We start from the raw sequence: 25953 nt of genomic DNA on the forward strand, positions 1-25953 counted from the left end.
ATAAATAAAATAATGTATAAAGTTCATTGAAAAAAACACACTAAAAATATCAAAGATAAATGATCGATATTGCAAGAAGAGAGTGCCAAATAGCAACTTCTTATAGCCTGTCAAAAGAGAACCTTACTAAAATGTCAATATATATCAAAAAAGAAATTACTATAATGTCAAGATATTTCAAAAAAGACATTGCAAAAATGTCAAGGTATTTTTTTGGATATTTTTATATGTATATAATTTTGAGATAACATATGTCATATAAAGTAAATATATTTAAGATAATGTATATCATATAAAATAAATTGAAAAAAATACACTAAAAATATTAAAGAGAAAATGACCCATATTGCAAGAAAAGAATGCCAAGTAGCAACTTATTATATTCTGTCAAAAAAGAATCTTACTAAAATGTCAAGATATATCAAAAAATATTACTAAAATGTTAAAATATTTAAAAAAAAGAACCTTACTAAAATGACAGATATTGCAAGAAAACAGTACTTAATAACAAGTTCTTACAGCTTGTCAAAAGGAAACTTTATATTATTATATAAGAAGATTATCTCATTACAGGTGCTAACAAATTAAAATATTTGCATTACACACGTTGGAGCAGCCGTTTTTCTTGTATTTTTTTTTACACTGAGTCGATTACCATGATGCTCGTTACAGTATTCTTAACAGTGGTTGTATCAATTCTCACAATCCTTGTCTCGACTTGTCAAACCGGTTATGGTACCTTCGTACCGCCTAAAATCCCTGCTTCGCGTGATGTTTTCTCGTTGGCAAAAGTGGTTAACTTAGCCGGAGCCTCCGGTCCGGAGAGTATAGCTTTCGATCCAGCAGGGGAAGGTCCATACGTTGGTGTCGCCGACGGTCGAGTATTGAAATGGCGCGGTAAATCACTTGGATGGACAGATTTCGCTTACACATCGGCTAATAGGTACATTTTCAAATTTTAAAATTCGACAACTTTCTATGAGTGATTCTGAATTTAGCCCTAGAATTTGGTTTCTGGTTGAAGTGAAGTGATTGCTTAGTGTTTTGTCAAAAAATTTGTCTTTCTGTCTGAATTTGATGAGAGGTAATATAACTTTAGGATATTTAGTGAGATGCGTATATGTTTCAGCATTTTTGTAAGGAAAAACAAAAATAGTTATTGAACATTTTGGACAAATATAAATACAAAAGTCTACAAGTAAAAATGTGATAAACATATGTTATTGAATACTATATGAAAAGCGTAACTATTGCATACTTCATAATTCATATACACTGCCTAATTTCTGATAATGAAACTAAGGGAATTTTTTTTTAGATACACAAATTAAATTAGAATGGAAAACAAATTCTTCCGAAAAAATTCGTAATTTAAACTAAAAGAAAATCGTTAATATTTTAAAGATATGTGTTTGCAATTTTGTTTCTTAAACTTTTCTAACATAAAAGGAAACGTGAGGATTCACAAAAAGTGTTTAATGGCATAGTTAAGTACATAACAACAGTTTTATTTTAAAATTTCCCTTTTAAATATATAGTAAATACATTTTCATAGGTGATAAACTTTATTTTCAAAAATATATAGTAGATACATACTCATCTGTTACAACTTGTGAAAATTGGTTACTAGGCAGTTCTGTGTTCGCCCTTTTGCACCATTGTTGGAGCCTGTGTGTGGGAGGCCATTAGGATTGCGGTTCCATAAGAAAACCGGAGATCTCTACATAGCGGATGCTTACTTTGGCCTTCTTATCGTTGGTCCTGCTGGTGGTTTAGCCAAACCTTTGGTTACAGAAGCTGAGGGGCAACCGTTTCGTTTCACTAATGATTTGGACATTGATGATCAAAATGATGTGATTTACTTCACAGATGCTAGTTCCAAATTCCAGAGATGGTAATATGAAGTAGAAACACCCTAAAATTTTCATCTTTCTTATTATCCATGTTTTCAAAAGTGTGAACTTCTTACATTGATGCTTATATCATGTTTATCCTTTTCTCTTTGTGATGATAATTTAACTCCAAAGTGTATTCATGGTCAGGGAATACATCGGTTCTTTTTTGACCGGTGATAAAACTGGACGGTTTATGAAGTATGATAGATCAAGCAAGAAAGCTACGGTCTTATTACATGGCTTATCATTTGCAAACGGTGTTGCACTAAGCAAAGACCAGTCTTTCGTATTGGTAGCCGAAACTACAAATTGCAAAATCCTAAGGCTTTGGCTCTCCGGTCCAAAAGCAGGGACCCAAGATGTGTTTGTTGTGCTTCCGGGTTACCCTGACAACATCAGAAGGAACTCGAAAGGAGAATTCTGGGTCGCTTTAAACTCTCTGTTCAATGAAGAAATACGTTATACTAAAGCCGTGAAGTTGAGTGAATCAGGAAAAATTTTGGAGGTGCTTGGGGATAAAGCAAAGAGATTACGGTTTATAAGTGATGTTGAAGAGAAAGATGGCAAGCTTTGGATTGGTTCTAGTGTCGCGCCATTTGTTGGTGTTTATGATTTGTAGTTTTGTACGTTGCTCAGACCTAATTGTCTTTGCATTGTTATAAGTGATGTAATACTTTTATCTCTTCAATGGAACCACAAGCTTGCAATGAATAAAATCAAAAGGAATATTGTTGGATAGTTTGAATCTATCTAACATGCTGGATGATTGAAACCATACTCAAATATTATTGGACTGTGTGAATCAATCCAACATGCTGGATGGTTTAAACCGTAAACAAGTATTGTTGGATGGTTTGAATCTATCCAATATATTAGATGACTTAAACCGTACACAAATATAGCTGGACGGTTTGAATCTATTTAACATGCTGGATGATTTAAACCGTATAACTTATTAAGTGTAACATCCGCGAACCGAAATCCCGGTTTAGGGGTTGCATCGGTCGATGCACTATGTGTATCGGTTGATGCATGTCCGGTTTTCTCGGTCGAGTTTTAAGTTAAATGCTGCGTTTTAGGTAAAGGGAAAACCCTTAAACTCGAGTTTTGTCTCATTAGGCGTGTTTAGCTGCTTTTGAGAGAAACGAGAGAGAGAGAGAGAAGAGTTTTTGGTGTTCTTGAGGGTTCTTGGGAGATTTTTGGAGTTTGAGGCTGTTCCTATAGAGATCTGTAGCTGGGATCGTTGTAGGAGCTTCTTAGGAGCGTTTTCTTCCTGTGTTTGGGTCGGATTTCTTTGGTGGCATAGGTAATGCATGACCATGGCTTATCTAAGCTGGAGATTTCTCTGATTTGCTTGTTGTGTGTTGTTAGGCTTGTTAGAACGTTATCTGGGACATTGGGAGGATTTCTTGTGGCTTGGGATCGAGTCTTGTGGTTGCAGGAGCGAAGATCCGGCGAGAAGCTTCGGAGAAAACGATGCTCGGCATGTGCGTCGGTCGATGCAAGTGCGATGACGGCGCATGAAACCTTACGGTTTTCGTGCTATGTCGAGCATGCGTCGGTCGATGCAATAGGGAGTATCGGTCGATGTAAGTGACCCTTGCATCGGTCGATGCATACCCCAACTGGTGTCGGTCGACGCAACCCCAACTGGTGTCAGTCGATGCATGTTTGGTATCGGTCGATGCAGAGTCCTGGTTTATTATTGTTGATCGTTGATTGTTGGTTGATGGTTAGAGATGTCTCTATTGCTTGTGTGTATAGCCCAGTAGATGGAAGGATTGCCTTACTGAGAGTTTGTAAAATATGCATGCATTGCAATTTGTGTTTGTGGTGCAGGGAAAGGCAAAGTGGGATCGTGGAATCAAGGCAATGAAGAGGATGATGTTCTAGGGACTCGATTGGTTGTTGTGTGGCATTTCTAAGTTGCTAGAGTTGGGTTATTAGAAACATTGCTAGGTTGTTGGTTTGGTGTTTCCTGTTGTTTGGTATTTGGATAATGTTTACGTTATGATATTGGTTTATTATTGGATATTTATTGGATATTGGTATTGGTTATTTCCGCTGTTGGTTGTGATTGTGGTTAGTTGGCTAGTGGATATGAGACCACTAGTTGTATTTAATTTATTATTATTATTATTATTTATTATTATTTTTTTTTTTTTTAAAAACGGGTCGGGTCGTTTCTGTTTGGTATCGGAGCCCTTACGGTTCTAGGTTTGGGTTCACTAGGTATCTGTTGTGATGTTTGGGATTGCATTTTTGGATTGATTATGTGATTTAGTCAATTTTGTGTGACATGAAGTCCTAGAACATCCTCTTAGAGCCTACAATGTGATTCCATGGTGAGTTTATGTTTTAATTGCGTGCTTAGCCTTCTGTTCATGGTAGTGCAGATGGTTAGAGAGGATGTTGTTGCAGGTCGTGGTCGTGCTCGTGGACGCGGACGTATTCGGGGTAAGGGCAGAGTTCCAGTTGTTAGCGAGAATGCAGACCAGAGTGTGACAGCAGAGGGTGTTGGCGAGTCGCAGGGTGTCCAGGGGGATTCCATGAGTGTGGCCGGAGGGGTGGTGTTGATGCTCCAGTAGCCGGTGATATTAGGTCCCCAAGTGTGGGAGTCCCAGTGGGTGGAGTCTCGAGTGTCGACCTTGCGGGTTTGCTGACACAGTTGTTAGCGCGGTTACCGGCTGTGGTACCGGCTCAGGAACCAGTAGTGCCGCCAGTGGCGGCGGGGGTGCAGCAGCCAGTGGCTGCAGATGTAGGGATTCATTCTCGTTATGTGAGCATGCATGCTGAGAGAGATGAGCCGTATTGGTACCAAGCGGTTTTCGGGAGGTACTGATCCTACTGTTGCAGATGCGTGGAGGACGAGTGTAGAAGGTAACTTCCATACTCTAAGATGTCTTGAAGAGTTTTGGGTGGACATTGGGGTCCACCATTTCACTGGTGATGCTCAATTGTGGTGGAGTGTTGTGGCTGCTAGGACAGCGCAGAGGGAGATGTCTTGGGCTGAATTCGTCTTGGAGTTCAACCGCAAGTATTTTCATAGAGAGGCACTAGATAGGTTGGAGGTGCAGTTTCTTTAGCTAGCTCAGGGGACTCAGTTAGTGCGGGAGCTTGACTTGGAGTTCAGTCGACTTCTGAGGTATGGGGGTCGGGATATGGAGTCTGAGGAGGCTCAGATCAGGAGGTTTTTGAGGGCCCTACGTGATTATTTGAGGTTTCACTGTAGAGGGCGGAATTATGCTACGCGTGCAGAGCTGATTGAGACTGCAGCAAGGATCGAGAAGGATATCCGGGCTTAGTCAGCGGCGGCTAGCCCAGTAGTTCAGCCTAGTAAGGCTCAGCATCAGGGAGGTTCTAGCAAGGGCGGTAAGCCTGCGCAGGGAACCAAGAGGAGATGGGAGGCTATGCAGAGGTCGGGTGGTCCGAGTTGCTTCGGGTGTGGGGGCAAGGATCACAAGATTGCTAGCTGTCCCAAGAGGAGTGCTCCGATGGCAGCAGCTCGTGTATGCTATCATTGCAGGGAGCCAGGGCACATCAGGCCCTTGTGTCCCAAGTTGCAGTCGGTAGCAGTGGAAGCAATGCAGCAGGTGCAGCCGGGAGGACAGCAGGTGGCACGGATTGAGAAGGCACCACAGGTTTACACGACTGCAGAGACTGGTGGAACCAGTGCCATGGCGATCACAGGTATAATTTCTGGTACTCTTTCTTTGTGAATTCTTAGTAAGTTCAGATTTTATGTTGTCGTGTGATAAAGTGTTTGGTTCTCAACACATGAGGTTTGTGTAGAGACCTTGTTGGTGGGCGGGTTTAAGTCCCATGTTATGTTTGATTCTGGAGCTACTCATAGCTTCATTATCCTGAGAGATCTCGGAGAACATGCAGGAGTTGTCAGAGTTGTTGGAGGCAAGTTTTTGAGAGTTATTCTTCGAGCGAGGGGTATCGATATTCAGATCGCGGGAGAGTCTTGGGCTGCAGATTTGCTTATCAGCCCAGTGGAGCTGTATGACGTTATCTTGGGGATGGAGTGGTTGCATCGGCATATGGTTCATCTGGATTGTCATCGGGGTAGAGTGGAGTTTGAGCGCTCAGGAGGGAAGTTGGTTTTTCAGGGGATTAGACCGACTTCGGGGAGTCTCGTGATCTTGGCCATTCAGGCTGGGAAGATGATCGAGAAGGGCCGTGAGGCTTATTTGGTTACTATATCTATGCTAGAGTTAGTGGGGAAGTCTAAAGTTAATGGTATTCAGGTTGTGGAGGAGTTTGAGGATTTGTTCCAGTCACTGCATGGATTACCACCTTCTCGGTCTGATCCTTTTACGATTGAACTGGAACCAGGGATGACACCGTTATCCAAGGCTCCTTACAGGATGGCTCCAGCAGAGATGGCAGAGCTGAATAAGGGGCTAGAGGATTTGTTGAACAAGGGATTCATACGTCCTAGTGTATCACCTTGGGGAGCGCCGATGTTATTCGTTAAGAAGAAGGATGGGAGTTTCCGCTTGTGTATTGATTACAAGGGTCTCAACTGGGTCACTATGAAGAACAAGTGCCCTCTTCCTAGGATTGATGAGTTGTTGGATCAGTTGAGAGGTGCTATTTGGTTCTCCAAGATAGATCTGGCGTCGGGTTATCATCATATTCCGATAGATGAGGCAGATGTGAGGAAGACTGCTTTCAGGACGAGGTATAAGCATTTTGAGTTTGTGGTGATGCCGTTTGGGTTGACTAACTACACCAGCAGCGTTTATGAGATTGATGAACACCGTGTTTCAGGAGTTTCTCGACATGTTTGTCATCATTTTCATCGACGACATCCTGGTTTACTCTAAGAGTCCTGAAGAGCATGCAATGCATTTGAGAGTCGTTCTGGAGAAGCTGCGTGAGCAGAAGTTGTTTGCTAAGTTGAGCAAGTGTAGTTTCTGGCAGCGGGAGATGGGTTTTCTGGGTCACATTGTGTCTGCAGATGTGGTTTCGGTAAATCCGAAGAAGATTCAGGCTATCAGAGATTGGCCTAGACCGCAGAGTGCCACATAGATCATGAGTTTCCTTGGTCTGTCAGGTTACTACAGGAGGTTTGTGCAGGGATTTGCGAGCAGAACACGACCATTGACTAAGTTAACAGAGAAGGATGTTCCTTTTGTTTGGTCACAGGAGTGTGAGGAAGGCTTTGCAAGCCTCAAGGAGATGTTGAATACTACTCCAGTGTTAGCTTTGCCATAGCAGGGAGAACCCTATGTGGTTTATACAGATGCATCCAGAGTTGGTTTGGGGTGTGTGTTGATGCAGCATGGGAAGGTGATTGCCTATACTTCACGGTAGTTGCGGAAGCATGAGGACAACTATCCTACTCATAACTTGGAGATGGGTACTATAGTTTTTGCCATAAAGATTTGGAGATCTTATCTTTATGGTGCAAAGGTACAGGTGTTTACAGATCATAAGAGCATGAAATATATTTTCACTCAGCCTGAGCTGAATTTAAGGCAGAGGCGGTGGATGGAGCTGGTGGCGGATTATGATTTGGAGATAGCCTATCACCCTGGTAAGGCTAACTTGGTTGCTGATGCTTTGAGTCGGAAGCGGGCGGCTTCGGCTCAGGAGCAGGATATGGAGTCTCTGGTAGGAGAGATCAGTGCGTTGAGTCTGTGTGCTGTGTCACATGAGCCGTTGGATTTGGTGGCAGCTGATAGAGCAGATCTGTTGAGCAGAGTACGGTTGGCTCAGGAGAAGGATTTGGGGCTGGTGAATGCCTCAAAGGATGTGGATTCATAGTATCAGGTTTCAGCTAATGGTAATTTTTTGGTGCATGGGCGGATTTTTGGTGCATGTAGGATTTGCTGAGGATGTGTGTGTTGGATTGGGGTGGCCTATGTGTAGGTCACTTGAGCTTGGTTGAGTTTTCTTACAACAACAGTTACCAGGCGAGTATTAGGATGGCTCCTTATGAGGCTTTGTATGGGAGGTCGTGTCGTACACCGTTACACTAGATTCAGGTGGGGAAGAGGAGCATGTACGGGGCAGATTTTGTTTAGGAGACCTCGGAGAAGATTCTGGTTCTCAAGCTGAACATGAAAGAAGCTCAGGATCGACAGAGGAGTTATGCCGATAGGAGGAGGAGAGATCTTGAGTTTCAGGTTGGAGATAGAGTGTACCTCAAGATGGCCATGTTGCGGGGTCCGAACAGGTCATTGACTGAGACTAAGTTAAGTACGAGGTATATGGGTCCGTTCAGAGTGATTGAGCGAGTTGGACCAGTGACATATAGACTGGAGTTACCTGAGGTTATGCGAGCATTCCATAAGATTTTCCATGTGTCTATGTTGCGGAAGTGTCTCCGTGAGGATGATTGGTTTTTGGCTAAGATTCTTAAGGATCTTCAGCCTAACATGACTTTGGAGGCGAGACCAGTGATGGTGCTCGAGAGGAGGATCAAGGAACTTCGGAAGAAAATTCCTTTGATGAGAGTCCTTTGGGACTGTGATAGTGTTGAGGAGCAGAGTTGGGAAACAGAGGCGAGGATAAAGGCAAGGTTCAAAAAGTGGTTCGAGAAGTAGGTCGCGACTTGAACTTGGCTAGCCTGGTCCCAGTTGTAGTTCGTGGCTGGATCGAGAATGGAGTATTCCAGCCCATCTCTCTTGTTTACTTGGTCGCTTAGGGGTGGCTGGTTGTGCGACTAAGTAATGAGATGAGGTGGTGCTCGGGATACGAAATTTCCGTGAGGCGGTGTTTGAGGGAAGGTTTCCTGAAATAGAAATTTATATAAGTGGAAAGTTCCCAGAAGTGGAAAGTGCTAAAAATAGAATGTTTCATGTGAGTTAGAATTTGTCCATTTTTAGTGGCCGAGAGCCTTGGAGGGGCTTGTGTGGCCTTAGTGGCAGACTTTTGAGTCATTGCGCCCGTGTGTGGCGGTCTCTTGAGACATTGTGTGGCCTTTGTGGCGGGTTGTTTAGCCAATTGTGTGGCCTTTGTGGCGGACTATTTAGCCAGAGTGCCTGTTTAGGCGGTCCTTTGGGACAGTTGGTCTTTGTGACGGTCTTTTGGGACAGATGGTCTTTGTGACGGTCCTTCAGGACAGATGGTCGGTCCTTTGGGACAAGTGGTCTTTGTGACAGTCCTTCGGGACAAGTGGCCTTTGTGGCGGTCCTGTTTAGGACATTTGTTTGATCTTGGTGGCGGTCCTGTTTAGGATATTTATTTGGCCTTGGTTGCGGTCATGTTTAGGACATTTATTTGGCCTTTGTGGCGGCCCATGAGGCAGTGAGATGTTCCTTGTGTGGTCATGAGAGAATATGTGGTTGGTAGGACATTGTGTTGTCTTACGCGAGCCACGGGAAGGAAACCTAGTTAGGGATAGGACTTAGACGTGTTCAGAATTGCTTGCTCACGACTCTTGGGGGACTTCGGTTCTCCTAGTACCGCCATACTCTAAGACTTTGTGGATTGGGAGTATGATTGGTATATCGACTTTGGATGACGATCCAGGGGCGCACTGTAGGGTGGCAACCCGAGAGACAATTGTTGGACTTCCCTATATTATGGCATGCAGGCTTCAGCCTGATGAGTATCCAATATTATGGCATGCAGGCTTTGGTCTGATGAGGAGCCAATAAAAACTCAAGGTTTAGGCCTGTGAGTAAAGGAAGGTCCAAAAGTCGAGAGCAAATAATGCCTGGAACGTGAGTCTATCGCCTAGAGGTGACCTTTCATAGATCGGTCGGAGGTGTGCAGGCCGTGGAAACGGTGGCACAGGAGTCCTTGGCTGATGGATGTTCGAGATTCGAGGACGAATCTATGTTGGTGGGGGAGAATTGTAACATCTATGAACCAAAATCCCAGTTTAGGGATTGCATCAGTCACTATGTGCATCGGTCGATGCATGTTTGGTTTTCTCGGTCGAGTTTTAAGTTAAACGTTGCGTTTTGGGTAAAGGGAAAACCCTTAAACTCGAGTTTTGTCTCATTAGGCGTGTTTAGGTGCTTTTGAGAGAAACCAGAGAGAGAGAGAAGAGTTTTTGGTGTTCTTGAAGGTTCTTGGGAGATTCTTGGAGTTTGAGGCTGTTCCTTTAGAGATCTGTTGCTGGGATCGTTATAGGAGCTTCCTAGGAGCGTTTTCTTCATGTGTTTGGGTCGGATTTCTTTTGTGGCAAAGGTAAGTGCATGACCATGGCTTATCTAAGCTGGAGATTTCTCTGATCTGCTTGTTGTGTGTTGTTAGGCTTGTTAGAACGTTATTTGGGACATTGGGAGGCTTTCTTTTGGCTTGGGATCAAGTCTTGTGGTTGCAGGAGGGAAGATCCGGCGAGAAGCTTCGGGGAGAACGATGCTCGGCATGTGCATCGGTTGATGCACTTTGTGCGTCGGTCAATGCAAGTGCGAGGACGGCGCATGAAACCTTAGGGTTTTTGTGCTATGTCGAGCATGCGTCGGTCGATGCAATGGGGAGTATTGGTCAACACAAGTGACCCTTGCATCGGTCGACGCAACCCCAACTGGTATCGGTCGATGCATGTTTGGTATCGGTCGATGCAGAGTCCTGGTTTGTTATTGTTGATCTTTGATTGTTGGTTGATGGTTAGAGATGTCTCTATTGCTTGTGTGTATAGCCCAGTAGATGGAAGAATTGCCTTACTGAGTGTTTATAAAATACTCATGCACTGCAATTTGTGTTTGTGGTGTAGGTAAAGGCAAAGTGTGATCGTGGAATCAAGGCAATGAAGAGGAGGATGTTCTAGGGGCTCTATTGGTTGTTGTCTGGCATTGCTAGGTTGCTAGAGTTGGGTCATTAGAAACATTGCTAGGTTGCTGGTTTGGTGTTTCCTGTTGTTTGGTATTTGGATAATGTTTACGTTATGATATTGGTTTATTATTGGATATTTGTTGGATATTGGTATTGGTTATTTCTGCTGTTGGTTGTGATTGTGGTTAGTTGGCTAGTGGATATGGGACCACTAGTTATAGTTAATTTATTATTAATATTCTTATTATTTACTATTTATTTATTTAAAAAAACCGGGTCGGGTCGTTTCATTACGTGTACCGATGTAATAATCCGTACATACATTTTAATCCGTACAACTCATTTAGTATACAGTTATTGTAACATTCTGTTTTCCTAATTTTAGAAATTGGCCGGTTTGATTTAAATTCTCCCGGTTTAAAATCGGTTTTGAAAAACCCTAAGAGGGTGTTGATAAGCTTTATGACGCCTCCTTATCTTTTGTGAGTGTCGACACTGGTTTCTCAGAGAAAGAGAGAGAGAGCTCTTGGTCGATTGTGAAAGATAAGGAGAAAGAGATCAACAAAGCTTTGTGTTAGAGAGCAGAATAGTTAGGGTTTGGAAGGAAATAGTTTCGACGTATCAAATTGTACTCAAAGTTTCGTGGGGCGTTTTTTCTCAGTCACGGATTAAGACCAGTGGGTGTTTCAGGATCGATTGCGGTGTCATCTGAGATCGGATCGTGCTGAAATTTTGTGGGAAGCTTCTGGACGTCTAGACCTAGCTTTGAACCAGAGAGATTTGATAGTTAACGGTTGGCTTTTATTTTAGGGTTTCGTCTTTGAGACTGTTCTTTTATGATATTTCTGTTCAGTTTTGCTATAAAGTCGTTTTTGGTTTTGTGGTTTGTTGTAGGGCGTTTCTGGGCTGTTGCAGACGTTAGGAGAGTCTCAACTGGTTATATTTGTTGTTATAATCAGTTTAATAAGGTGAGTGCATGACCATGAGCTTATCTGAGCGATTGGGTTATATGACTTGTTTTGTGTGATGATATGTAGGTGTGGTGAATGTGTTATTGGGTGACCTGTTCAATGAATGGTTTGTTTTGTTTAGTTTGTGGTTGTACTCCTGATTTGCTTGTGTGTATAGCTCGTAGATTGGAGGATCGTTTCATTTGGTATTTCTGGTAATACTCACACATCTCATTGTGTTTGTGGTGCAGGTAATGAATGTGTAGCGTGGAATTATGGCGAACAATCTAATCTATATTATCAGTCTGAAAAGTTTATATGATAATGAAATTTGAAAAATTAATAAATTTCTTAAATAAAAATAAGTATGTAATATTGCTAATAGGCTCAAGAGGGTGCTCTCTGCTTTCATCTCCCCCACCAAGTCTTCTTTCGTTAATGACCGGTTACTGATGGAGAATGTTTTGTTAGCCTCAGAATTAGTCAAAGATTTTCACAAAGAAACGATCTCTGCTCGTAGTGCAATAAAGATTGATATCTCAAAAGCTTTTGACTCTGTCCAATGACCATTCCTCCTCAACACTCTCTCGCTTTAAATTTCCCCTCGAGATTCATTAAGTGCATTGAACTCTGCATCACCACGGCATCCTTCTCAGTGCAAGTAAACGGGGAGCAGGTTTGTTTTGTAGTCAAAGGGGTTTGCGACAAGGTTGTTCACTATCTCCTTATGTGTTCGTCATCTATATGCAAGTTTTTTCCACTATGCTTGATAAGGCTGCACGGGAACAAAAGATTGGTTACCATCCAAGATGTCAAAACCTGCAGCTCACACACCTGTGTTTTGCAGATGATTTATTGGTCTTCACAGATGGGAATCAATGATCAATAGAGGGCATTCTACAAATATTTGAGCAATTTGCAGAATTCTCCGGACTCACAAGTAGCCTTGAAAAGTCCAATTTATATATGGCAGGGGCTAAAGAAACTGAGAAGGCTTTAATTCTTCAAAATTTTCCGTTTGCGTCTGGCTCTTTGCCAGTTCGCTACCTTGGTCTGCCATTGCTAACTAAACGAATGACAACAAATGACTACACTCAATTTATAGAGCGCATTAGAGACATGATTGGCTGTTGGAAAGATCGACATCTTTCCTTTGCAGAGCGTTTGCAACTTATTAGCTCAGTGCTTCACAGTCTTACCAACTTTTGGATGTATGTGTTTCGTCTGCCAAGTGCTTTATCAAAGAAATTGATAGTTTGTGTTCAGCTTTGCTGTGGTCAGAGACATAGTTGAATACCAAAAAAGCAAAAGTGTCATGGTCGGATATTTGCCAGCCGAAGGATGAAGGTGGATTGGGTCTTTGATCGTTAAAAGCTGCAAACAAGGTCTGTTGCCTAAAACTTATTTGGCGCCTTCTGTCTTCAAACTTTTTGTGGGCACAATTTTAGAGACTATATCAACTCCACAAGGGTTCCTTTTTGTCGCTCAGTGGACACACCACATTAGGCTCTTGGATGTGGAAAAAGTTACTAAAATATTGTAACCTTGCTTTGAGCTTTGTGAAATATGAGATCCGAAATGGGCAGAACATCTTTTGGCACGATCACTGGTCCCCATTGGGGCCATTGATAGCGGTTACAGAGCAACGAGAATGTGTTAATATGGGGATTGGTATCCACGAAACGTTGGAACAAGTGATCTCTTCACACCACAGAAGTCGATATCGTGTTGACCATCTTAACCAATTAGAAACCCTTATTGATGAGATACAGTCTAAGGAACTAGCTGAAACAGAGGATGTGGTTATTTGGAAAGGGAACGGAGATTGCTATAGGGGTTTCTTCAAAACAAAAGAAGAATGGCAGGCAACTAGGGTGCATCTTCCCCGGCAGGAATTGTCTCAAGGTATATGGTTTACCCATGCCACACCAAAACTTTCTTTCCTTACTTGGCTTGCCATGAGAGACAGACTAAACACGGGTGACCGGTTGCTGATTTGGAATGTAGGGGATCCCATATCCTGTGTCTTTTGTAAAGTGCCATTGGAAATCAGAAATCATTTTTTTGTTCCATGTCCATACTCGAGCAAAGTGTGGTCGGAGCTTGCTTCCAAACTCCTCGCTGGTAACTTCTCTACCGACTGGGCGGTTATTCTCAACCTACTCCTGGCTGGTAACTTTCTTTTTGTCGCTCAGTGGACACACCACATTAGGCTCTTGGATGTGGAAAAAGTTACTAAAATATCGTCACCTTGCTTTGAGCTTTGTGAAATATGAGATCCGAAATGGGCAGAACATCTCCTTTTGGCACGACCAATGGTCCCCATTCAGGCTATTGATAGTGGTTACATAGCAACGAGGATGTGTTAATATGGGGATTGGTATCCACGAAACGTTGGCACAAGTGATCTCTTCCTTGCTTGGCTTGCCATGAGAGACAGACTAACCACGGGTGACCGATTGCTTATTTGGAATGTAGGGGCTCCCATATCCTATGTCTTTTGTAAAGTGCCATTGGAAACCAGAAATCATTTGTTTTTTGCATGTCCATACTCGAGCGAAGTGTGGTCGGGGCTTGCTTCCAAACTCCTCGCTGGTAACTTCTCTACCGACTGGGCGGTTATTCTCAACTTACTCACTAATAGGCTCGTAAGCAAGGTTTGATTATTCCTACTACGATATACTTTCCAGCTCCTTGTTTATTCTATAATGGCAAGAACGAAATGGTAGAAGGTGTGGGGAACTTCACACAACATCGGCTCAGCTACTCAAAAGACTAGATAAAGATGTTCACAACTGATTAACCTCTCTATGAGAGCAAGGTGATAATCGCTATGAGGATTGTATGGTGGTTTGGTTCACAACAGACTACGGATATCATTTAATTTCTATTGTGATGTAAAAACGTTATACTTTTTCGAATAAATTTTACATTTTATTAAAAATATATATCTATATATATGACAAATCCCTACTCTTAAGTTGGTTGTTGGATATGAGTTAGATCTAAGTTAATTACGATAATAATGAATGAAATTTATTAAACAGACTTTTAAAAAGTCGACAAATTGAGACTATCCTAATTAAACTCTGACTAGAAGTCAACAAAGTCGAACTACCTCGTTTCTGGTTTGGCCCAAAAAAAATCAACGGTGATTTGGTGATTTAGTACTTTTAAAGATTTAATAAGAATTATAGTATATTCACTACTTGTAATATGAGAAATAGTCACATTTTACCGTGTGTGTAATAAGGAGTCTGTGAGATAGATTTTTTTTTTTTTAAACCTTTCATGTCTCCACTATTTATCTATCTCTATGGGGCTCGGTGTCAATTTTATCTCTCATAGCTCTCTCTCTCTCTATATAAATATTTTATTTTATTTATTATGTTCTTATCACCTCTTCTCTTTCCTAATTATTCAAATATTTATTAAAACAAAAAACTTTTCACATACAAAAAATCTGTTTTATTCTCTATAATTTAATATGCATTTTGTTTTATTATTTTAAATATATGTTATATCACAATTGATGTATATGATTGTTATGGACACATTTATTGTTAGATGCTTTTTGATCCGTACACGTTTATTAATGGATTGTTTTGATTTGTACACATTTATGGCTGGATCGTTTTAATTATACAGGTTTTTTGTTGGAATTGATATATAATAAATGTTTTAGATACCTTTTAATCAAGTTAGTGTTTAAAACCATCCACCAATAAACGTGTACAGATCAAAACAATCTCATAATAAACGTATATGAATTAAAACTATCCAACAATATACGTGTACAGATTAAAAATCATTCAACAATAAATGTGTATAGAACAATCATATACAGCAGTTGTGATATAAAATATATTTAAAAATCACTTAAACAAAATGCATATCAAATTATAAAGAAAAAAACATAGATTTTTTTTATATGTGAAAATATAGAAAAACATTATATTACTAAATACTTGAATAAGTAAATAAGAGAAGATATATGTTTGTTTACTCATAGTGGCAGACGCACACTGACTCTTATGGGTGCAATTGACACCAATAAAATTTAAAAATTATTCTACCACCAATATTTTAAATATATACCAGTTTGAACCAACCCAAATGTGAGTTTGAATCCATTTTGAACTCATCAAACAATTTTCCTAGATCCACCACTGTTTACTCATGTATCGACGCCGTTTTGCTACACACGTAGAGATTGAGTCAGCATTTCTAACGGTTGACTTAAATCTGTTAACGTGGACATAGTAATTGGCTCAATTTTGTGAGTACAGGTATGAAATTTGAAATGTATTGGGGTACATGTCTAAATTAGCACTCCTTGTTTGTACAAGAAGGAATTCACACTTGGGGGGTGTACGAGTATAAAATGACCCTTTTCCCCATCTTCCTCATCCTCCAAACCTTATCTGACACTTTCAGCAATCCATCATTAATTTGAAGTAGTTCTTTATATCTCATGATTAAAATCCATAATTTAAATTAGAATAATCGAATCATAATGAATCACCTAAGTAATCCTTCAAAATTTCTTATAGAGTGAGTGCCCCCAGTAAACTTGAGCTAGTTGTTTATATAATATTAGTTTGCAGTATATACTAGAGGAAAAATTACAGTCGCAGTAGCAGTAGCAGTTGCTTGGGATTATTAAACAAAATATGCCATAAACGCAATATACAAGTTTCAGTTCCTAGTTTCCTATGATAACATTTTTGGGCTTAATAACTTGGGCCGAGATTTTGCTAATTGTTGCGCAAGATGCGAGCAGTTTCAGAACAAAAGGAACTGAGATATTTTTACTCTTTTTTTCTTTCAGTAGAGAGACACTAGAGAGAGAGAGAGAGAGCTTGAACACACGAAGAAACAACCATGGCGGGAATCGATACGCAGAAGCAGTTTCTCTCTCTGATCCGCGATTTCACCTCTGAACGATCTCGTGGAGGTTAGATCTTCATTCATTTTTTTTTTTGTACATATCGTTCTCTGGAGATTTCGCGATGAAGAAGAAGAAGAAATTTGAAACAAAATCGAACAGATTCTGGAGAAGATTGATTTGCGTTTTTGAGTTGTAGGCGATTTTATGCGATTTCGATTCTGAATTTGTTTGGTGATTCTTTTTCTGGTTAAGAGCAAAGAGTTGTTGGATTGAAGAAACGGATCGAGGTTTTACAATCGGAAGTTGAAGCAGCGAATTCAGAAGTTGAGCATGCGAAGCGTATCAAAGAAGTCTCGGAAGAGGAGCTTAACGGATACGAAGTTGAATTGTCTTTGAACGATGCTACGATTCAATCTCTGGAGGTTTTGATTTAACCTGATTTTTTTTGTGATGATTAAGAACTTTTGATGTATAATGAGATTGAAACTGTATTATTTTTTGTTTATCCTCAGGCAAGGATTGGTCTTCTTCAGGATGAAGTTTCTACTATTGGGAGTGAGATTGATGCTCTTAAGGTCTGGGCTACACATTGTTTATCTGAGTTTTAGTCCTTGTTTGGTTAATTTCTTTGTTTAATATTCTGGAATTTTTTGTGGGGTGACTTGATTGTTTGGGAAATAAAGAACAAGGAAGGATTACTCAGGTGATTCTGATCTTTCTAACATCTTCATAAGTTCAAGTTTTTTGACATATAACTTTTGTTTTGTTTGGTGATTGTTTAATTCTCTTTGTGATATACAGAGATCAGTTTATAAGCCAAATGGAAGAGCTGAACAAGGAAATAAGGTTAATTTTGATTGTCTGTGTTTTTAATGTTTCTGCTGATGAATACATCGAACTTGCTTGGTTGGGTAATAGGGAGTTCCAGAGAACAGTAGAATCAAGTTTGAGCAATGATGATAGTACTGGCGTAACAGCAAGTGAGTAGCTAAAGTTTACAGTTTACTCTTCTTGTCTGATTTTTCAATGTTTATTAAGAGATAATGGCTTCCGGACATGTTTCATAATAGCTTTTGAGGATGGTCACGGAGCTGATTCAGAAGCTATAAAGAAGATGCTATCTGATGTAAATTCTCAATTAGCAAAAGAGGAAGACGGATACCTGGCTGAGCAGAAGATACAACAACAGGTAATAGACCATGACCAAGATGCTTGAATATATTATTAATTTTCTGCCCCAAATACCTTTTTCTAGCTTATGCAGTCCCTGTTTCTCATATTTTGTTTATTCAATTCGATAAAGAGAACAAATAGGACTGATATCTGTTTTTCTATATGTAGCTGCAGAAGGAGCTTGATGAGTATGAGAAGAAAATGTCACTCATGGAGTCCATAACAGAGAAAACAAATTCAGTTCAAGTTCTTGCTGAATATCCTTAATTCCGCTAGCTAGTGAGGCACGGTTTATATACTTATAACTACAGTTGCAGTAATCATTTATCACATTTGCACCTTCTAGTTCTGTTGTTTTTGAGACGGCCAGCCATTCTTTTGCCAGGATATAAATGCGTGCTTTTTGTCAGGATATAAATGCGTGCTTTTACTTTTTCATTTTGACTTGCCATTATTTCAGAAGAATAGTTTCCTTGACAGAAAACAAGCAGACATCTGATAACTCGATTGTCTCATAACTTGAGATTCATCCACTCATCATATAAATTCAAGACTATCAAAGTTAGAACTTCCTCCCTACATTCCAAGTCCTTGATGAGTTACGATTTTTCGATTAGGATGGAACGAACAACAGTTCAACTGCCAAATGTGTTAACTTATAACCACTTTTTTTTTTTTGTTTGGTGCAAAACTTATAACCACTTAAACAGTCAATTAAATCACTTTTTCACTCAAGTATTACATACTACAGTAACTTCTCCGTCTCTTTTGCGTCACTTGTTTCACCCTATATTAAGGTGTTAATAGGCTTGTATATGTAAGCGTGCATATATACACGTAAAGTAGTTGAACTCTCGTTAAAAAGAATGTGAAAGGATAAAAAGATTGCGAAACAACAATACAATATAACAAAGTTAAGTACTTTTGATACACTTTTTTTTATTCAGCAAAAAATTTGATACACAAAACAGTAAATTCAAAGACATCGTATGTCGTACTGCTCACGACAGTTATCGGAGCAATAATATCTATAGTAAAAGTTGCAGTCCATTTTCAAGAAAATTGGGAATATGCAACTAGACTCACATTCACAGCAAAGTGGTCGGGACATACCATTGTTGCGAACTATCTCAAAAGTTTTTGCATCCACTATCAGTTCACTTCCTGGCTTGAGACCTCGGAATTCACTGAGCACGCAATTGATATGCAAAGTAACCCCACAATGTTTACATGTGTAAAACCAATTTTTTGTATCCGTTTTTTTTTCACAAATATCGCACCAGTATTTACTCCTTGTCTCTTCACGGTAGCATAAAGAGAGAGGAAATGATCGTCAACTCTATGTTTGACCTCATATGGTAATAGAGCGCACCTGAAGTCTAGGACGTATCCACAATTATCTTCAACGCATCTGAGCACATGAAATGCCCCTCGGTTGCAAGTACTACAGATTCCCCGCGGTGATGTGTAAAATAAGGGATGACTTCGATGGAAAAAAGGCTCAGAAACGAAAGCACATCGCACATCTAATTGAAATCGACCATGTCTATAGTGAAAACCACTATAAAGATCCCCACAAGCGCCACATAAATCATAATGGATGTTGGCTTAAGCTTGAAAAACAAGCAAAGTTAAATAAAGACATAAGGCTAATCCTACCAAGTTATGGAAATAGGATTAGCTCTAGGTTATTTAGGATTTATCTAAGTAACTTGTCCTAATACAATTATGATTTGGTATTAAGCTACTATGTCTATATAAGGAGGTGTCAAAGCTGTGACACAACTTATGAGAGATTAGAGAGTTTGAAAAGCTCTAGTTTTTGATTATTTTTCTAGAGCAATAAAGGTTTCCAAAGAGAGTTTATTCTTAAGATACTGTTTTGTTAAATTCAATATTTGGTATCAGAGCTTCTATTGAGTTTTTCGATCTAGTATCCTTTGAACTAAAGAGAGGATCCTTACTCTTCTAACAAAATTTTTCTTTCAATACGTTTACAAGAGAAGTTGCTCTTGACTGTTTTTGAAATCTAAACATGAGTTATACTGTATTTGAAATCTAAACATGAGTGATACCAAGCACGGTACGAGAAAGTGGTTTCTCCTCTATCCAATGTCCAATGCTTAACACCACAAATTACACTGTCTGGTCTATGAAGATGGAAATCTTGTTACGAATCCACAAGGTTTGGGAAGTCATTGATTCAGGATCCGAGAATGAAGACAAGAACGACATGGCTAAAGGAATCTTATTCCAATCCATACCTGAGGCTTTACTTTTACAAGTAGGAAAACTTGTAACTGCAAAAGCTGTATGGGAAGCGGTGAAAACAAGACATGTTGGTGCATATAGGGTTCGAGAAGCACGATTGCAGACTTTAATGGCCAATTTTGATCGACTGAAGATGAAGGAGAGCGATAAGATAAATGATTTTGTTGGAAGATTGTCTGAGATAACCACAAAGTCTGCAGCCTTAGGGGAAGAAATAGAAGATCCGAAGCTTGTAAAGAAATTTCTTAAAATCTTACCTAGGAGACGCTATATACATATCATCGCAGCTTTAGAACAAGTGCTTGATCTTAACGCAACCAATTTTGAAGATATTGTAGGCCGACTTAAAGCCTATGAAGAGAGAATTTGTGACGAAGAAGATCAACAAGAAGAAGACCAAGGGAAACTTATGTATTCTAATACGGACTCTCAATCTTTTCAAGGAAACTCGGGAAGTTTTAGAGGACGAGGACAGGGTGGTGGAAGATTTGGAGGAAGATTTGGAGGACGATTTGGACGAGGAAGAGGATGTGGACGTTCTGGTTATCAACAGAAGGATAAATCGAGTATTGTTTGCTACATATGTGACAAGCCTAGTCACTATGCTTCGAACTGTCTAGATAGGTTTTTAAAACTTCAAGAAACAGAGGAGAATGACGGAGACAACACACAGGAGGCTGATGAATTAATGATGCATGATGTCGTGTATCTAAATGAACAGAAAGTGAAACCAAGTAAACTCGAGAAGCACTCTGCATAAGACAACGTATGGTACTTTGATAATGGAGCTAGCAACCATATGTGTGGACATGTTAGTTATTTTCTTAAGCTAGACAAGAATGTTACAGGAAATATCCAGTTCGGGGATGACTCTCGTATTGACATCAAAGGAAAGGGATCAATCCTATTTATTTGTGCTAATGGTGAAAAGAAATTTCTGAGTGAAGTCTACTATATACTTGACCTAAAGAGTAACATCATAAGCCTTGGTCAAGCAACAAAGTCTGGATGCGATGTCAGGATGAGGAAGGATTACTTGATATTATACGATAGAGATGGAAAACTTCTAGTAAGAGCTAACAGATCAAGAAATCGGCTATATAAAGTAGTGATGGAAGTCGAAACTACTCGTTGTCTCCAGCTCAGGACTACCAGTGATTCGTCAAAGTGGCATGCTAGACTTGGACACATTGGGAATGATGGCTTAAAAACATTGATACGAAACAAGATGGTAACAGGGAAACCAAGTTTTAGATTGAAAGCGATTTGTGCACTTCTTGTCTGCTTGGAAAACAATCAAGAAGAGTATTCCCAAAGGCAACTGCGTATCGTGCCTCTCAAGTGCTTGAACTGGTCCACGGAGACCTTTGCGGACCCATCTCACCTACAATATCAGCTGGAAATCGGTACATTTTTGTTTTAATAGATGATCATTCAAGATACACGTGGACACTGCTCATGAAAGAGAAAAGTGATGCTTTTGAGAGGTTCAAGAAGTTTAAGGCAATAGTTGAACAAGAGTCAGGGGTTGCAATAAAAAAAAATTAGAACGGATCGTGGTGGAGAGTTTGTGTCAGGAGAGTTCAACAGTTTTTGTGAGGTTGCAGGTATACAAAGACATTTGACAGTTCCCTTCTCTCCACAACAAAATGGAGTTGTGGAGAGAAGGAACAAAACTCTACTTGGCATGACCAGGAGCATTCTTAAACATATGAAGGTTCCAAACTATTTATGGGGAGAAGCAGTGAGACATGCTACTTATCTCATAAATAGAGTTCCAACGAAGGCATTAGTCGCACAAACGCCGTATGAAGTGTTTAAAGGTAAGAAACCAAATATAGAGCACTTGCATGTGTTCGGTTGCATTGGTTATGCTAAGATGGAGGCTCAACATTTGAGAAAATTGGATGATCGATCGCGAGCTTTGGTTCACCTTGGCATAGAACCGGGATCAAAAGCCTACAGGCTACTTGATCCGCTGAAACAGAGAATTGTTGTCAATCGAGATGTGGTCTTTGACGAACATACTAGCTAGAGATGGAACAGTGATGAAGTTGATATTGATTCAGGTATGTTCAAAATTGTTTTTGGAAAATTTGGTAATAATGGAATAAGAGACTTGATTGAGGTTGAAGAAGCAGAGGAAGCTGAGGGAGAAAGAGATGGGGTAAGTGACAATAATGGTGTTACCTTGCTTGATGAAGGATTCACTCATGTTAAAGAAGAGGACACTGTTACGAGAGATGTAACAGAGAGAGATAATAAACACCAGCAGGTCGTGGAATTTCAACCTGCACTTCGACGGTCTTCAAGAGTATTTGTACAACCAAAGTATCTTGAAGACTATGTTCTTTTGGCTGAACTTGATGAAGATTACGTCTACTTGGCTGAACTTGAAAGTGAACGTTTATTGCTTACACTTGATGAAGAACCGTAGGATTATCAAGAAGCTAAGGAATTGCAGGTGTGGCGTGATGCTTGTAAAGAAGAATTAACTTCGATAATTAAGAATAATACTTGGAACCTAGTTGATCTTCCATCAGGAGCAAAACCTATTGGATTAAAATGGGTCTTCAAGATCAAAAGAAACTCAGATGGTAGTATTAACAAGTATAAGGCGCGTCTTGTAGCAAAGGGTTATGTTCAGCATTTTGGTATAGACTTCGATGAATTCTTTGCTCCTGTAGCTCGAATTGAGACCATTCGTTTGATCATCTCCTTGGCTACCTCACGAGGTTGGGAAGTACATCACATGGATGTCAAGACAGCATTCCTTCACGGCGACTTGAGAGAAGAAGTTTACGTTTCACAGCCTGATGGTTTTGTGGTTGCAGGAAGTGAGGGAAAGGTGTATAAATTAAACAAGGCTTTGTACGGTTTGAAGCAGGCTCCAAGAGCTTGGAATGCGAAGTTAAATCAAACCTTGAAAGAGTTAAAGTTTGAGAAGTGTTTAAAGGAGGCTTCCTTGTATCGAAAGATGGTGGGCAATCATCTTCTCTTGGTGGCAGTCTATGTTGATGATTTGCTTATCACAGGCTCTTGTGTGAAAGTAATCAATGATTTTAAAGCTGGAATGGCTGCGAAGTTTGAGACGAGTGATCTCGGGAAACTTACATACTACCTTGGGATCGAAGTGATTCAACATGACAATGGTATTATGTTGAAACAAGAACGTTATGCTGGAAGGATTCTAGAGGAGGCAGGACTAAGAGAGTGTAATGTAGTGCTCACACCTATGGAGTCTGGTTTAAAGATGTCTAAATCACAAGAAGAAGAAAGTGTAGAAGAAAGAGTGTACAGGAGAAACATTGGATGCCTTAGATACCTATTACACACTCGACCAGATTTTTCTTTTTGTGTAGGTGTCTTGAGCAGATATATGCGTGAACCTAAGGTATCTCATGGAGCAGCACTAAAACAGATACTTAGATACTTGCGGGAAACACTCTCGTTTGGACTCAACTACACTCGATGAAAGGGAGCAGAGTTGGTTGGCTATAGTGAAGTTAGTCGTACTCGTTTTGATGAAACAGGTCTGGTTGGTTTCAGCGATAGCAGCCACAATGTCGATGAGGATGCTGGGAAGAGCACCACGGATCACATTTTTTATTTTAATCACTGTCTGATTACTTGGTGCTCGCAGAAACAAGAAACCGTGGCGATGTCCTCCTGCGAAGAAGAGTTCATGGCAGCCACTGAGGTTGCGAAGCAGGCCATATGGCCTCGGGAGCTTCTTGGGGAGATAAGAGGACGAGATAATGAGAAGGTGCTGATAAGGATCGACAACAAGTCTACTATAGCTCTCACGAAGAATTCTGTCTTCCATGGGAGAAGTAAGCATATACACCGACGATATCATTTTATTCGTGAATGCAAAGAAAATGGACTAGTGGAGGTGGATCATGTACCTGGGAGTAAGCAGAAAGCTGATATACTCAAAAAAGCACTAGGAAGGATTAAATTCTTGGAGATGAGAGAACTTCTTGGTGTTAAGGACACAACCAAAGAAGAGATCAAGCTTAAGGGGGAGATTGTTTGCTTAAGCTTGAAAGACAAGCAAAGTTAAATAAAGAGATAAGGCTAATCCTACCAAGTTATGGAAATAGGATTAGCTCTAGGTTATTTAGGAGTTATCTAAGTAACTTGCCCTGATACAATTAGGATTTGGTGTTAAGCTACTATGTGTATATAAGGAGGTGTCAAAGCTGTGACACAACTTATGAGAGATTAGAGAGTTTGAAAAGCTCTAGTTTTTGATTATTTTTCTAGAGCAATAAAGGTTTCCAAAAGAGAGTTTATTCTTATGATATTGTTTTGTTGAATTCAATAATGGTCGGGCTCACCTCTTTCTAGAATCAAGCGTTTATTGCTTAGCACATGCCATTTCCGTTTAGGTAGATTAGCACATCTCTCATGAAGAATGAAACTACAACTCATGCAGCTGTAGAAGCAATCGTGATATATGGGATAAGAGCATGCCTCGCAACGCCGTCTTTCCTCAATAAAGATACATGACTTGTCAAGTCTTAAGTTATGGTCTTCATGAAGGAAATTTTGTATCGTGTTTTCATCTATCACCTTGAATGGCTCGATTTCTTCATCTTCGTCGGGTTCGTCTTTCATCTCTATGTCGTCCCATACATCTTCTCTAGTAGCGCATTTGGTATGAAACGTAGACATGGGACACCTCTGACAAGAATAACCCCCACAAGTCCAATCCACTTTCTTACGACAAACTCCGCATACCGAATTCGCAACACCGATAAGAGAAGTGCGAGAAACGCGATGGTCATGACGGTTAATGTTTATGACCCATGGAAATCCAGATCAATCATTGTGGGCAGTGAAATCGCATTGAAGACAGACATAAGGGCTTCGATCTCCCTTCAACCCACATGTGGTGCAAGTGAAAGAGATGGATTTTGGCATAAGGGTGAGTTTATGGTCATGTGTGTTTACATCGTGAAGATATAGTGGTGGTGGATTTTGAACACAAAGCAAATCTAAGGTAAAGTTACAGGAGGAACAATGATAAAAAGCTTCATCAACATGTTTTTTTCCACACATACGACATTTTCCATCACTGTAAGCGGGTGGTTTACCATTTAAGTTTGAGAGGGTGGATTACCTCTGCCGCATACTTTTGACATCTCACATGGAATGACAAATCGCAATCATGATATTTGTACAGACATCCATCACCTTCCTCTCCGCAAGAAGCACAAGTGTGGCAGCTTTCCACCATTCACCTTCGGTGGTGAGTACTTGACACAATCCAAATGGATTACAAAATCACAGCTCCCCATGCAGTTATATACTTTTGTACACCACTCGATCTTCTCTCTACATATACCACATCTCCTCTCCTCATAATTGTTTGCCAATTTAAGATCGAAATTACACTTATGAAAAGGGTGGTTGATCTCTTTAGGGGGGTTGCTGCATGTCTTGTGGGAAAAAAAGTCGCATTCGGTGCAGGAGTAGCCATCACTTATAGCTTCGAATTTGATTCCGCAGAAGTCTCCCCTCCGCCCATCTTTCAAAGGCGTCAACTTATGATAATCATGAATGGGTAGTTTCACCTTTTTTTGTTTCTTTTCTTGACATCGAATGGGTAGTTTCACTTCCACAAGATCCGTGTCGTATTTGGAAAGTAGAAAAAAAAAGATTGGATTTGAGTTCTCTGTAAATTTGAGGGCTTTGATTAGTGTTAGATAAGAATCATCCTTTTGTAGGCAAGTATGGTCTTACAGAACCAATAAAGTCGTTTAAAAAATGAACAATAATAACTTCTTTCATGGTCAATAATAATTCATTACTCATACGTTATTGTTGCAATATTTAGGCCATGAATGGTAATTAGTTTTTAGATGGTTTTTGGTTTTTAGATTTTAGATTTTGAATTTTGGTTTCTGATTTTTTAATTTTTAGTTTTTGCTATTGAATTTAAAATTAATAAATAAAAAAATCAAAAACTCAAAAATTAAAAATGTTCTCGTTGAAAATAATTATTTTTTACAAAAACCACAAA

At 40.0% G+C, this 25953-nt stretch overlaps 2 protein-coding genes and 1 pseudogene across 4 annotated transcripts; 2 read left to right on the forward strand and 1 right to left on the reverse strand.

Annotated features, from left to right (window-relative positions):
* LOC104698723 (protein STRICTOSIDINE SYNTHASE-LIKE 10-like) lies at window positions 475-2514 on the forward strand. Its single transcript, XM_010414131.2, has 4 exons — window positions 475-573; window positions 648-943; window positions 1631-1894; window positions 2043-2514. The coding sequence occupies exons 1-4, from the start codon at window positions 475-477 to the stop codon at window positions 2512-2514; spliced, it is 1131 nt and encodes a 376-aa protein (XP_010412433.2).
* Window positions 16399-18405, forward strand: LOC104790477. Of its 3 annotated transcripts, XM_010516237.2 has the most exons (9): window positions 16400-16544; window positions 16731-16900; window positions 16991-17053; window positions 17162-17181; window positions 17280-17324; window positions 17397-17458; window positions 17549-17667; window positions 17820-17908; window positions 18139-18405. In XM_010516237.2, the coding sequence occupies exons 1-9, from the start codon at window positions 16472-16474 to the stop codon at window positions 18167-18169; spliced, it is 672 nt and encodes a 223-aa protein (XP_010514539.1). In that variant the 5' UTR covers window positions 16400-16471; the 3' UTR covers window positions 18170-18405. The 3 variants fall into 3 exon arrangements, with proteins under 3 accessions (XP_010514537.1, XP_010514539.1, XP_010514538.1); XM_010516235.2 differs by having other exon boundaries at window positions 16399-16544; window positions 17280-17458; XM_010516236.2 differs by lacking the exon at window positions 18139-18405 and having other exon boundaries at window positions 16401-16544; window positions 17280-17458; window positions 17820-18089.
* LOC109133291 lies at window positions 18628-25745 on the reverse strand (annotated as a pseudogene).

This window comes from Camelina sativa, chromosome 6 (assembly GCF_000633955.1).
Source record: "Camelina sativa cultivar DH55 chromosome 6, Cs, whole genome shotgun sequence".
Lineage (NCBI taxonomy): Eukaryota > Viridiplantae > Streptophyta > Magnoliopsida > Brassicales > Brassicaceae > Camelina > Camelina sativa.

Excerpts from the sequence above, each read along its gene's own strand:
- LOC104698723 (XM_010414131.2), top strand. The coding sequence starts at position 475 with ATGACAGATATTGCAAGAAAACAGTACTTAATAACAAGTTCTTACAGC. Across the intron at positions 574-647 it reads AGAAGATTATCTCATTACAG|TCGATTACCATGATGCTCGT; the intron begins GTGCTAACAAAT and ends TTTTACACTGAG. Across the intron at positions 944-1,630 it reads GCTTACACATCGGCTAATAG|GCAGTTCTGTGTTCGCCCTT; the intron begins GTACATTTTCAA and ends ATTGGTTACTAG.
- LOC104790477 (XM_010516235.2), top strand. The coding sequence starts at position 16,472 with ATGGCGGGAATCGATACGCAGAAGCAGTTTCTCTCTCTGATCCGCGAT. Across the intron at positions 16,901-16,990 it reads CTACGATTCAATCTCTGGAG|GCAAGGATTGGTCTTCTTCA; the intron begins GTTTTGATTTAA and ends GTTTATCCTCAG. Across the intron at positions 17,909-18,138 it reads TCAGTTCAAGTTCTTGCTGA|GCAGACATCTGATAACTCGA; the intron begins ATATCCTTAATT and ends GACAGAAAACAA.